The sequence below is a fragment of the Somniosus microcephalus genome, chromosome 19, assembly GCF_052327205.1.
Source record: "Somniosus microcephalus isolate GS21.2 chromosome 19, FLI_Smic_1.0, whole genome shotgun sequence".
NCBI classification, from domain to species: domain Eukaryota; kingdom Metazoa; phylum Chordata; class Chondrichthyes; order Squaliformes; family Somniosidae; genus Somniosus; species Somniosus microcephalus.
The window spans coordinates 38551911-38566325 of record NC_141005.1 but is presented as its reverse complement, the minus strand read 5'-3'; the positions used below and the strand labels follow the sequence as shown (position 1 = coordinate 38566325).

The window sequence follows — 14415 nt, the reverse complement described above, 5'->3', positions numbered from 1 at the left end:
CTCTGAGTCAGAAGGGTTGAGCTCGGTCCCTGCTCTAGACAGCCCTGGTGAGTGGAGACTGGCGCGCTAGCTCTGAATACAGGGTTGATAGCCAGCGGGGGTACTTGCGATCAACGGATGGGGTTGGACCCCCTCCCCCCACTGTAAAGGGTAGGTGGGCCTCTTTTGTCTTGGTTGCAGCCACCCAGGAGAAGGTACACTGAAGTTAAAACCTGCGAGGAAGGCAACGGGAAACACTTGGTCACCCTCCCAAAATTCCAGTTTTTAACAAAAGTCTCCTTGACTTATGTAAAACAAGGATCAGCGTTACAAAGCTTGCATCCATCAAAATTCTCACCTTAATGTTGTTTGCATCCACAAATATATTCTCCCTCTTTCTCATTTTAAACAGTGGATTCCTAGCCGCTGTTCCTTCTCTTGTTCAGCCCTTCGCTGTTTATTTGATATCTTCATTTCTAGCTCCTGGTGCTGATTTTAAAGTTCCTCTCTTTGTCTATCCTGCAAGAATGCCTTCAATTTTAAATTAGTAGTGGGAGCTTGGAATGAAGTCGAGAGTTGAGGGGGCAAGTTGCCAGTTAAATATCACAGCAGCTGAAAGCTATAACTGATAAGAACATGCTGGTATGACGCTGTTGGGTCGACTATCTTTGTTGACATTGATTCAGTAGCAGGGGAGAAGCCAGCCAGGAGAAACATCTGAGGAGAGGGTATGATCCATGTCTAACATGATCTCCCCGTACTTTTAGCCCCAAATAGCGACACAGGCATCTCGTCTTGTATGTGATTATATGCAGAAACTTGCAATTTTATTGACAAAAATCAGGTCTAAGAAATTAGTATGTAATTTTTTAATTAGGATTGCATTGCTTATGTTCATATATTTCTGAATTATCCACATTTTGTTATCTTTTTATTGCACTGGAACTAAAAGAACTTAAATTATAAGCAATTAATGAAACCATTTTTGCTGCTACAGTTCCAAATATAAAGTTGCTTTATGGTTTGTCACAAAGCTATTGCAAATCTTTATTTCTGTGCTTGACACAAATTTACAAATGTTCGAAAATGAGCTCCACATTTCACTTCAAAATTCAGGTGCTGCAAATCTGGAAAGTAACGCGATCATTCAGTATCTACATTTGTGTACAAACCAGATTTTTATGAATTCAGGAAAGTTTTTAAAATCTGAAATATGGTGCTAAACATATTCTGGATAAGTGAATAATTCAAATCTAAGAATTGATTTATAATTAAATGACAGAGTTACTCATTTGCTTGGCTTCTAGCTTCTAATTCAGTGATCAATCAAACTAACCAATGTAAAACACCCAGTAATAGCCAAAATGAATAACAGTACTGCAATCCAATAATTGGGATGAAATAGTTGTTTGGGAGAAAAACAATGTATAGTATGTTGATAAGTATACTGTGTTTAAGACAAGTGTGTAAACATTCCCGAGAAATGGATACTGTTGCTATATTAAGATATGTACATGCATATAAGAGTGAAAAAGGTGAACATTAGCAACTGGGAAGTTCACTTTAACTAGCCGTACAGTTCAATCTATTCCTGTTAATTCAAAGCCATTTTTTGCTTGATAAAAATGGAATTATCTAGTAGTTCAAAATAAACAATTTGAATAAAACAAACACAGGAAGCAATTTTGTTTTTGCACAATTTCAATTCAAATTAACACACAATTTGAATTAAGGAACTAGGCACAGACTATATATCCATAAAACACATAGTAGAAGTTCTCCTGTAAAGTATACTGGAAGTTGCCTGTATTGATGCCAAATCATGCAGCCATTTCAGAAGCATCAGCTGTTGGCCATCAGCAGCTTCTTGTTCTTTCAGCCAACGCAATGCAACTTCAGATGCCTCTGTTACTTTGCTGTGAATTGGGATAAATTGGTCCACAAACCTTTCTGTTTCTTACTCACTTTCTTCCTTTGTCATTGTTTCCAAGGACTTCTGCCTTCGGCCTTCCCAATTTTGTCACTTTTTCCAACGGTGGTGATGGGGTCAAGTTCCCTGCAGTTTCTGGCCCAAGTGCCCAATTTGCATGTGTAAGCTGAGAAGATGACTGCCCTGAATAGTGTTCAGGTGTTGGAATTCTGGCTGTTGCCCAGGGGGTACTGAGGTCAATACTCTGTCTTCGATCAGCCACCCCAGCACAGACCGAAGATAGCACAGACCGAAGATAGCACCTACAACTTTCGAGGCCAAATGTTCCACTATTTCAGTGTGCAGTGTCTACCCAGTAACCATCAGGGGAGTGCTCTGAGGGCTTCTTGAATAATCTAATCATCATCCATTGACTGAAATCCAGCACTGTGGGGGCCAGGATTGAGCTATGAATCAAAGACCTCAATCACAAGTTGTACATTTTTGCTCTAAAGCAACATTGAAGAACTTAAGTAGCAAGAATGACTTGGTTCTCTTGTGCACTAGACAATTAAAGTGGCTTCTGACTGTTGCGTGACTTTAGCGACCGAGCATATTCCAAGAGTTTCTGCCTCGTGCTTTTTGCTCCTTGATGAACAATATCTTCCACTGATGAGGGCTTTGTTGACATTGGCATTGACATTATCTTTGATTAACTTTTCCAAGAGTACTTTCCTGCAGTACTGTAACTGTCGAATGGGGATCGTACAGTATTTGGCGGAAGCAATTGCACTTAACCTTCTCATCGGCAGTCTGCCACGTGTTGGTGTTTGAGCTGGAACATCATTCAGAACAAGAAGTGCCTTTTCAGGCACCTGATTCTCTTACTAGTAACAATTTAATAGAGGGCACAACTGCCCGAAAGAACCACTGTCAGAACAGCAGCACATTCACCCAGTCTGTCTCATGCACAATACCAAGCAGGCAGTGATGCAACTGACAATTTGTGAAACCGTGTGGGTCCTGAGCCTTGCCAACATAAGTCATTTTCAATTTGTGTTCTCTGGAGACATTTGCAGAAGCTGACAACATTATTTTGTCCTTGCTGTCTAAATCTTTCAGCACTTTTCTCTTTTTGCTGGCAGCTAGTGTGCCCTGCAGCAGGCATCTCCAAACAATCTGGTTTCATCACAGTTATAAACTTGATGTCCATTTAAATCCTCCTTGGAAAATTATTTCTTGGACTCTTCCTTTGTCAGACTTGACAGACTCAACTGTGGCAGGTAGTGTTTCACCTTGAATGGTGAAGTGCTGGATTCTATGCTGTGTCTTGAGTTTCTATAAGCACCCAATGGTATTTTTAAATTCTAATTCTGTGATCTAGCTCTTCTGCTTTGATGTGTTTCTAGCTGCTGATATGAATTGCTGAGCTTCATACTTGAACAAATAATTTGCAGTACGTGATTAAGGGCCTTATCATGGGCCAAGTGGGTAGTTCTGTGCTGCTAACTTCCATCTATTATATCTAACTTTAATTCTGCAATTACAATAGTGACTACACTTCAAAGGTACTTCATTGACCATAAAGCGCTTTGGGATGTCTTGGGAAAGGTGCTATATAAATACAAGTTTTTTCTTTTCTTGGATTCTAAGTTATCTCTTTCTTGATGCCCAATATTATGGCTATTCTAAAATGAAATTTCCTGGCTACTTCAAAACTCACTATTTTCCTTCACCTCACCCTGATTCATAGTGCATCATGGCTCCATAGGAATTGCCACCTCTATGTTTCTATTATATTTCTTAATGCTAAAGGGATCAAGGGATATGGGGAGAAGGCAGGGACAGGGTACTGAATTTGGATGATCAGCCATGATCTCATTGAATGGCGGAGCAGGCTCGAGGGGCCGAATGGCCTACTCCTGCTCCTATCTTCTATGTTTCTATGTTTCCTGTACCTCGCTCAGGCATCCATCTTCATTTGTGGGCCTGTACAATGAATGTTGGCCGCCATTGTAGCTGCAGTGGGAATCACAGCCGCCCTCAATTATTAGCTGCGTAGTGACCAAAAATAGGAATGGCAACCAATTTCTTTCTCTCTTTTCTACTCAACTTGGGATGGCGAAACCAAAAAAAATGCCTCATTTGCTGAAGATCAATTAGCTCCACACAGATGAGAGATTGAACCTTGGGCATTCCGAGTCTGATGAGTCCAGTAGCACATCATATATTTATAGCTTCAATGGACAAGACCGCTGCTTTAAAATTTGTTGCCATTGTGTTGAGATACCTGCTCTATGTAGCTTTAAATTGCAGTACAGTACACAGTACGCCTCACTGAACAGTCGATTTTCATGCAAGCACAGTGGCTAAGTTATCCAAAAAGGTTGTTTAAAAACTGTTGTCTTTGGCTGATTTCTTTACAGGAGATGTGATGGAGCTCTGAGCTTAAGCTAACTGAGGCACTACTATTTATAACCTTGAATTACTCCGCGCCTTTTGCGGTCCTCAGGTTATCTTCTTTTGCCTTAAGCTTGAGGTGCTCAGTGTTGGCTAAAACTAGCATTTTGCTGGAAGAGATGGTAGCTCGGTCAAGGAGATGAATTCCTTCTTTGAGCTGGAGCTTGGAGATCTGTTTCTTGGAAGAACTGGAAGTCGACGACTCCTTACATTTGCAAAAAGTTAAAACTCAGTGTTCTTCAGTAAATCAGAAGCTTGCGGCAAACTGATTTGCCAAACTTGGAGCAGGTTTTATAGTTTTGAAAGTCAGGTGACGGCAGGAAACTGAGCAAGCAATGTGGACAATTGCCACAGTTCCAGAAATCACATTGATCAAATGCAGAAGTTAAGTTAACTTGGATAAGTCCGTCCAAGGTTGACATAGGTGAAATGGTGCTCAGGTGTATAATAGTGTACACCAGCCAAGAGAATAGTGCCTAAAATTTCAGCCCAAAGTTTCATGGAAAACTTGATGAATCACAATCGAGTTTTCAAAAACAGAGGAACAACTATTAAAACTGCATATTATAGTTTTATACCAAAAATGGTTGTTATGTTTTGGGCTTCTTCCAATATTCTCTGCATGCTCAAGACAATAGTCAGTTTCCATAGACAAGCCCACAATTCCCATGAGCCAAAACTTAACCTTTTGTATGGGGTATAGGGGACACGTGGCAACTTACCGGCCAAAAGGGTTGGGAAGTCAGTGGGAAGTGGTTGCCTGGCCGTTAAAATTCCGTGGAATGGTTCCAGCAAAATGCTGGTTATAGCTGATGGTGAGTACCTCCAGTCCAAGCTAAGTAGCTGCAAAGGCTTAAGGAGGGGTGCGTTGGGATGGCAAGGGGGACAGGCTGGAGCTGGGGCAGGGGGAGGCCTAAAGTTCCCTGTGGGGCCAGTCGGAGCACTCTTGCCCCATCTGGCTCACAGGGGACCTTACAAAAAAATTTGCCTTACTGGGCTGCTTCTGGCACAAGCAGAGTTAGCCTGTAAGTGCAACATTAACTGACACCTGTGCAACTGTTGGGTTTAAAAATAGGATCCGTTTTGCTGGGTTTACTTGACTGTATTTACCATGTAACAAAAAATAAAATTCAACATGGTTTGTCCTTGCAGGTCACTCATGCTATAGAATTGATTATTCTGGAAAAGATAAAGACTTTGTTTTTAAATTTTTATTTAGAAGACTTCCAGGGGATAATTTTAGCCTAACGCGCCCATCGGTGATGTTGGACCTTCTCCTTGAACTGTTGTAGTCCTTCAACAATGGTGTGAGATAGGAAATTCCAGGATTCTGACCCAGCAACAGTGAAGGAGTGGCACATATGTCCAAGTCAGGATACTAATATCTTTATTAAACTTAATGAATGCAGTTCCCAAGTTTGAGGCTTATATTCTTGGAGGATGGAGTTAATTGTGTTTTGGAGACACTTGGTATTATCTGAACTTGGCACTTTAAAACTGCATGGTCCTGCATGTGATCAGTGAATTGGTAACTAGGGGACATAAAGATTCCAGGTTAGGTCCGTACAAGAGTTAATGATCTAAACTGGGGTGGTTGTGAGGGTGCTGTAATTGCTCGGAGTACCCCTTCATTAGGTAGGGAAAATCAGCTTAGGCGCCTGTTCCTGTTTGTTATCCAGTGAGCCCTGTTGGAAGGTTTGCATGTGTGAACATTGGTTGCTGACAGTATCAGGCTTGGTTGTAAGTATTACCTGCGTTTTCTGCTTTCCAGCATTCACATTTTTTTTTCTTATTTCTTAACCATGTTTTTCAAAATTTCCTGAAAGTGAAGTGTTTTGTGTATCACCAAAATTTTTTAAACTTCTTTGACCTGACGAAAATTGACGGTAACCACTGAATTTTCAACATAGCAGACCACAAATGTCTTGAAAGTATTTACGACTTGGATGATATGTACTCTCCAGGCTCATCGTTACATAAAAAACAGCACTGAATAAAGCTGATATCCCATAGCAACAATTTCCTTTAGTATTGGCTGATGTGTGCATTCTATTCTTGCCAAACTTGGACTAATATCTGAAAGATTTTCTAGATGAGCACTTTTTGGCAGGACATTTTGTGAGCATTGCTTAACTTTGTCATTTCTAGTTGAATTGACCGTCATTTTTGTGTGAAGGGTGCTGGCCATCCATACTCAAATTAAAGATCACTGAAACACGAAGAGATAATTTTCAGCAAACGGTAATGGTTTCTGGAGCTGTCATTACCTAATTTTTTATTTACTGATTTCTACAGACATTCAATGTTTGTTTCAGGTGGACTTGGTGGACTGGGTGGACAACATGTGGCCACGGCATTTAAAAGAGAAGCAAATGGATTCCACAAATGCGATCGCAGAAATGAAATATCCCAAAGTTCAGAAGTAAGTGAGAATTTTTGGAATCTATCATTTTTTTTACCTCCTTCAAAATACCATATGGTTGAATCGCAGTGTATTTTATTTTTAGGATTTACGGAAATATCCAATTATGAGATTTTGCATTAAATTCATGATGTGGCTGTGTGAGAGCAGCCGTACTGATTCTTATTCAGGAGTTCTGCTCCTGAAACTATTGTTAAGTCCGGGTAACAGGGTTAATTCCATGGAATGCCTGAACATCCATGTGAATTGTATTCACGGCACTCCCAGTCAGAAAATAAGTTATTTCTTTTTAGACAATATGTCCATCTGAGTGTTGACGCATGACTTATCCTTCTGTTTTGAGTTATGATAGAGGCTGAGTTCAACTTAACTCACCACAGACTGGGAATTGAACCTAGGAACTTGTGATTCTGGGACTGTTTCCATGGGAGCAGAGAAGGCTCAGAGGAGATTCAATGTAAAGTTTTTAAAATTGTGATGGGTTGAATTGGGAAAGGTTATTTTCTCTGGTTGGAGAGCCAGGGACAAGGAGAGTCAGTGATCAACTTGGAGTCCTCACTGATGGCGAGGAGGGTGTTTAAGACAAAGTTCCTAAAATGAGTTATTAAAGCACGGGATGCTTTGTTACAGAGAGTAGTTGAGGCAGAAATGACAGCATCTTTTAAGGGAAGGGTGGATAAATATTTGATGCAAAGAAAGACACAGGGAGGTGGTAAAGAGCAGGACAGTGGGTTTAGATTTGGATTGCTCTAACAAAGAGCCAGCGCACATGCGATGGGCCAGAGGGCCTCCTCCTGTACTGAAAGCTTCTGTGGGTCTATTGTCTCTACATCGCCATTACACTGCCTTTATCAACAGCCAGCAGGGGAGATAGCAGCCATATTCCGTAATGTTTAATCTTAAAACAATAATGTTTTTCTCATGGTTTGATCAATTATTTTGTTCAAAAGCTTCAGGACGTCTTAGTGGTTTAGTGCTATGGTACACAAATAGCTCGGGTATGAGATGTAGGGGAAGCTGCGTTTCCCGTGTTGTTCCTCGTTTATTGAGTTCCTGGTCTGATCTGGTTGCCTGAGGAAGGTACTGAGTAGTGGGGAGAGGCTTCCATGAAGCAGTGATTTTCAAATGCTTCTATCACCCCGCCCCCACCGAGCCCTGCAAATACTAACACATAGTTGGGGACCTCCTGGAAACACTGACACAGTCCTAGGGACTCCCCTGTCCTAACATTTGGAAGACTGTGTCTGCTACCCAAACAAAACCAATCCTATTCTAGCAGAAAACAGTTTTATTAGTATACATCAGCAGAAGTAGTGTACTAGTAAGTCAGAAAACACAGAATAATTTAGAAATCTAATTGCAAATAGATAGAAATCTGATCCTGGTGGGAGTGGGGTCTTTGAGACACCCTTGGGGATCGCCATTATCCAAGGACCCCAGTCTGAAAACCTATTCTACATAGAAGCTTGGAAATTGAGGAATATTGCCAAGTTAAGTTGCCCTTCTACACCTCCGGAATGGACACTTGGTAACATTAACATAGAGAATGCAAGGGGGCCCAGAAGACCAGTACACCAAAATCCAGAGTAGTATTCCCAAAAGATGGTGAAGAAAGTAAGTGAAGGAATCTCTCACAGTTAATAAATACATTGGTGTTTCAGTCAACATAAATTGCATAAACAAACAGCCCCTTGCTACGTAAATTGGGCCAGAATGTACTGTAACCTGTGAACAAATGGCGCCTGCTGTTTGTGAGACTTGCTCTTGCCCATTAAATTTCCATGAGCTTTTGCATGGCAAGGAGACCGAAACAGCGCAGCGCTCTCGACAGGGCATTTGAGACCTGTGTAAACAGAGCAAGCAACTATGTATCTCCTTAATCAATCAGATTGAAGAATTGTTAGTCAACAGCACAGAGTTTGAATCAGGAAGTATAAGTTAGAATAGTAAATTCAATGTCAAATAAGGTACAGAAAGTGAAATGAAGAGAGGGAAAGAAAGATTGGATTAAGGGAGCGAGAAAAAAGAGACAAATAAAGTTGGAAAAAAAATGTACTATAATTTTTTATATTTTTAAATCTCGAGCAACAATTAAAAGCTGAAGAAATGAGACACCACACTTGCAAAAGTTAATTTTCAGTGCCAGAGACGACGTTTGGCAGTAATTGAGACTTATCATGCCATTAAAAAGGCTACTTAAGACTGAAATGGACAAGCCTTGAATTTCTGTGATGAGTTTAGTTTGTATCTACGACATATACAGGAACTACTTGCCATTCAGTACATTTGAATGGGGAGCCGGACGGCGTTTTCGCACAGCTTATGGCGGAGTGGTGCATCCTGGACAGCAACTTCCAGATTTTTCTGTTTATCTGCGCGTTTGCACTCGCCTGAAGTTGCTGTCCGATTTTAAATAACGGTGAGTGCCTTCAGCCTCACCGTTACTTTTATATCAAATTCTGGGCCATTGTCTTTCCCACCAAACAAAATGTGCCTCATCTTGTTTAAATGTTTTTACAAAAAGTAAGCCCTGGTATTGTCTGTGAATGGTCAGTCTTGTCATTCATAAAGACACGCAAGTTGTAGGCACAGATAGATATGGGGCGAATCGTAGCCTGTTGCCACTTTGAGTCAGTTTGGCTTGCGCTGGCTCTGGGTAGCCTGATAAACACAAGCCCTTCTCAGAGACAAAGGCCTCCAAGGAAATGCTGAGAGATATTTTAAAGGCAAATTTCTACCATACAAGTAAGTTTAATCGTTTTAGTAAAATTTACTAATTTATATCTGTTGTGTTGTAAGCGTTCTTTCCAGTACTAGGTTTGTAAATTTAGTGAGAGCCAAAGATGGTGACCAAAATTATATTCAGAAAAGTTTTGAGCAATTTGAATGGTTTATCTTTTTATTAATTAGTAATTTTTGCTGACTGTTTATATACATCTTCAGCTTTTTATTAGACGTTTATTTGCTTTGTTATGGTATGTTATGATTTATCTCTATTTTATCACGAAGAAATTTCAACCAAACAAGTGCAAATGTGGCAGAAATTTGTTCAGTGTGATGCATTAAATACATTATAAATTATAAAGACCTGCTTCGAGTCATTCCACACTCATTGGTTTTCTCCTGAGCTGTGTTTGCCTCTCTTACTTGACGATGGTTGTTGCAGAACATCAGCTTGTATATAGGAGACCATTTTTGCTTCCAAAGGTACCTCAGGAAAAAGTTGAAGAGTTTTATATTGTTCTGATGTTTAAACAACATCAACTTGTATTTATATAGTGCCTTTAACATAGTGAAATGTCCCAAGGCACTGCACAGGAGTATTATAAGACAAAAAATTTGACACCAAACCACAAGGAGAAATTAGGGCAGGTGAAAGAGGTAGGTTTTAAAGAGCGTCTTAAAGGAGGAAAGGGAGGTAGCGAGGCAGAGAGGTTTAGGCAGGGAATTCCAGAGCTTGGGGCCTAGGCAACAGAAGGCACGGCCACCAATGGTTGAGCGATTATAATCAGGGAGGCTCAGGAGGGCGGAATTAGAGGAACGCAGATATCTCGGCAGCGGGGGGGGGGGGGGGGAGGGGGCTGGGGGCTGAAAGAGATTAGAGATATGGGGGGAGGTGCTTGTGGGGCTGAAAGAGATTACAGAGATAGGGAAGGGCAAGGCCATGGAGGATTTTGAAATCGAGGCGCTGCTTAACCGGGAGCCAATGTAGGTCAGCGAGCACAGGGGTGATGGGCGAACGGGACTTGGTGCGAGTTAGGACACAGGCAGCCGAGTTTTGGATGACCTCAAGTTTACGTAGGGTGGAATGTGGGAGGCCAGCCAGGAGTGCATTGGAATAGTCAAGTCTAGAGGTAACAAAGGCATGGATGAGGGTTTCAGCAGCGGATGAGCTGAGGCAAGGTAAGAGACGAGCGATGTTACGGAGGTGGAAATAGGCGGTCTTTGTTATGCTGAGGATATGTGGTTGGAAGCTCATTTCAGGGTCAAATATGACACCAAGGTTGTGAACAGTGTGGTTCAGCCTCAGACAGATGTTAGGGAGAGGGATGGAGTCAGTGGCTAGGGAACAGAGTTTGTGGCGGGGATTGAAAACAATGACTTCGGTCTTCCCAATGTTTAATTGGAGAAAATAAAATATAATATAAAAAATTCTGGTTATTACAAAAATGGCTCTGTGGAGTTTTTTTCTCAGTAATTTTCCACTAGAAGGAACAGGACTTACAATTCCTGGCAAGCCTTGTGAATAGCCAGTCTTATTGTTGGTAACAGACATTCCTAGAAATTATACACAGAGGTGATTGCAGGGAGCTGCAGCTTGTTAGCTTGCGTCTCCTCAACGAATTGTGATACACTTGGGAATTTGTATGAACGAGCCTCAGACATGGGCACAGGTCTCTGGTGGAAAACATTGTTAGAGGCATTTCCAATACAAAAAGTGCTATTGGATAGCTAAGTGCTACATTTTGGGGTCTTTCATTTTTGCCGGTTCAGTGTCTTAGATTACTCCCGTAGGCTAGCTCTTGCTTCCTATGACCTGGAGCCTGCTCAATATCAAAAACAAAACCCATAAGGTGCTTGTATTTGCAGTGAACCAGAGGTCGAACAGAAACAGAACACTGTAATGTGGGTTATTGCTTACATCAAATGCTGTTAGTTGATTTTTCTGGCTTCAGAAGCTGGCAGAATAAACACTTCACTAGACGGTGGTTTACTCTAAGAATTGCCAAACAGATTTATTAAACAGTAAATGGATAGGTGAACCGAAGCAATTTAGATTTACTTAATATCTTTCCTCTTAAGATAGTAAAATAACGAGCAGTAGCATTGGTTATACTAAACAGCAACATAAGCTAAACTGGACAAAGGCTCTCTGAATATTAATCTTTACATCGGGGTTGTGGCTGTTAGGCCAGAGAGAGAGATACTTCATGGACTATCATTCTCTCCAATGGCTTCAGTTGAGCAGCTCAATTTTAACAAGGTAGGCTTAGAATTTTTTTTATAAAGTGACGAGCAAAGATCATTGAAGTATATAATATAAAAACAGAAAATGCTGGAGACACTCAGCAGGTCAGGCAGCATCTGTGAAGAGAGAAACAGAGTTAACGTTTCAGGTCGATGACCTTTCATCAGAACTGGGAAAAAAGCAGGAAATGGAACAGATTTTAAAGCAAGTGTAGGGGCTGGGAAATGGGGGAGGGGCTGAAAGAACAAAAGGGAAGGTCTGTGATAGGATAGAAGGCAGGAGAATTAGAGACATCAAGAGATATTCAAGGCAAAAGGAGATGGTAATGGGACAGGTTAAGAAACAAAGGATGGCTCTGGATGGAGTGTGAATTGCGCTGGCAGAATGAAGGATAGCTGCCATGTGGGAGAGAAGAAAAAAAAGGCAATAACAAAAAGTGTGGATAAAAAATATATATATGATAGGGGCCGAGGTTATAATCTGAAATTGTTGAACTCTATGTTGAGTCCAGAAGACTGTAAAGTGCCTAATTGAAAGAGGAGGTGCTGTTCCTCGAGCTTACGCTGAGCTTCCGTGGAACAATGCAAGAGGCCGAGGACGGTGAGGTCCGAGTGGGAGTGGAGCGGTGAATTAAAGTGACAGGTGACCGGAAGCTTGGGGTCCCCCTTACGGACTGAACGGAGGTGTTCCGAAAAGCGGTCACCCAGTCTGCGTTTGGTCTCCCCAATGTAGAGGAGATCACATCATGAGCAGCGAATACAGTATACTAAATTGCAAGAAGTACAAGTAAATCACTGTTTCATCTGGAAGGGGTGTTTGGGGCCCTCCGGAACACCTCCGTTCAGTCTGTATGGGGGACTCTGAGCTTCCGGTCGCCTGTCACTTTAATTCACCGCTCCACTCCCACTCAGACCTCACTGTCCTCGGCCTCTTGCATTGTTCCACGGAAGCTCAGCGTAAGCTCGAGGAACAACACCTCAGCCTTCAATTAGGCACTTTACAGCCCTCTGGACTCAACATAGAGTTCAATAATTTCAGATCATAACCTCGGCCCCTATATATATTTTTATCCACACTTTTTGTTTGTGCCTTTTGTTCTTCTCTCCCACATGGCAGCTGTCTTTCATTCTGCCAGCGCAATTCACACTTTATCTAGAGCCATCCTTTGTTTCTTAACCTGTCCCATTACCATCTCCTTTTGCCTTGAATATCTCTTAATGTCTCTTAACTTCTCCTGCCTTCTATCCTATCACAGACCTTCCCTTTTGTGCTTTCATCCCCTCCCCCATTTCCCAGCCCCTAAACTTGCTTTAAAATCTGTTCCATTTCCTGCTTTTTTCCAACCTGAAACATTAACTCTGTTTCTCTCTTCACAAATGCTGCCTGACCTGCTGAGTGTCTCCAGCATTTTCTGTTTTTATTTCAGATTTCCAGCATCTGCAGTATTTTCTTTTTGTATCATTGAAGTATATGTTTCACTCCAAAAAAAGCTACCAATAAAAAAAGGAAAAACCCATCAGATGCTTGTATTTGAATTGATTGTCTTGACCTCTCCCTTGGAAACCTGGCCAGACACGACTTTTATATCCTGGTTGTTCATGTTCATATTAGCTTATATCGATATAAGCTAGGCCACTTTCTGTGACTGTATCTGTGTTTTAATTCTATATGTACCATCACTGAAAGAAAGAAACCAATTCCATGATACATTATAGACAACAAAATGCTTAATTTTTTTGCCATGCATGAGTTTAATTATTTTCTTGTAATTCTTTCGGGATTCATTGTATTATAAATTATTTTCAGGAGTTAGAGCTCCGCTTAGTGCGCAACCCAAGATGGCAGTCAAGGATTTTTTTTAAAAACCATTTTGAATGATTTAATTGCTTCGTCTAGTTTTATTTGTAGTTGTTGCTGACTGCCCATTTTGATTCATAGGTTTTTGAACTTGGTTTTCATTTCTATTTGCTAATTAGTAGGACATTACCTGTTCACTTGTCATTTATTGCTGCTTTATGTATGTCAAATTTAAGCCAATCAGGTCCCAAGTATGCCACAGAAATTTGTATGTAAGGAGTGTGACGTCTGGAGTGTTACTGATAGAGGCTCATAAGAACATAAGAAATAGGAGCAGGAGTAGGCCATTCGGCTTTGGAGCTTGCTCCACCATTCAGTAGGATCATGGCTGATCTTCTACCTCATCAGCACCTACCTGCACTATCCCCATATTCCTTGAGTCCTTCAGATCCCCCAAAAAAACATGCGATGTAGAACACTTTAATTTATATATAAAGCTAGCAGATTTTGTGTGGCGTTTCTCGTGGGATATTGGATGGTATGTTGCTCTCTAATCAGAGGAGTGTCCTGTACTATTTAAGAGAGGAGGGAGAGAGAAAACGGGGAACTACAGACCAGTTAGCCTGACATCAGTAGCAGGGAAAATATTAGAATCTATTATTAAGGACGTGGTAACAGGGCACTTAGAAAATAATAATAGGATTGGGCAGAGTCAACACAGATTTATGAAAGGGAAATCATGTCTGACAAATCTATTGGAGTTTTTGAGGTTGTAACTAGCAGAATAGATAAAGGGGATCCAGTGGATGTGGTGTATTTGGATTTTCAGAAGGCATTCGATAAGGTGCCACACAAGAGGTTGTTAAACAAAATTAGGGC

At 41.1% G+C, this 14415-nt stretch overlaps 1 protein-coding gene across 10 annotated transcripts in view; it reads left to right on the top strand.

Annotated features, from left to right (window-relative positions):
• Nucleotides 1-14415, top strand: part of LOC147104347 (lysine-specific demethylase 2B-like) — a 210122-nt gene that overhangs the window by 74878 nt on the left and 120829 nt on the right. For all 10 annotated transcript variants that reach the window (XM_085961615.1, XM_085961613.1, XM_085961611.1 and 7 more), the window contains exon 6: nucleotides 6664-6770. In XM_085961615.1, coding sequence (XP_085817741.1) covers nucleotides 6664-6770 — 107 coding nt within the window. The remainder of the gene's footprint in view (nucleotides 1-6663; nucleotides 6771-14415) is intronic.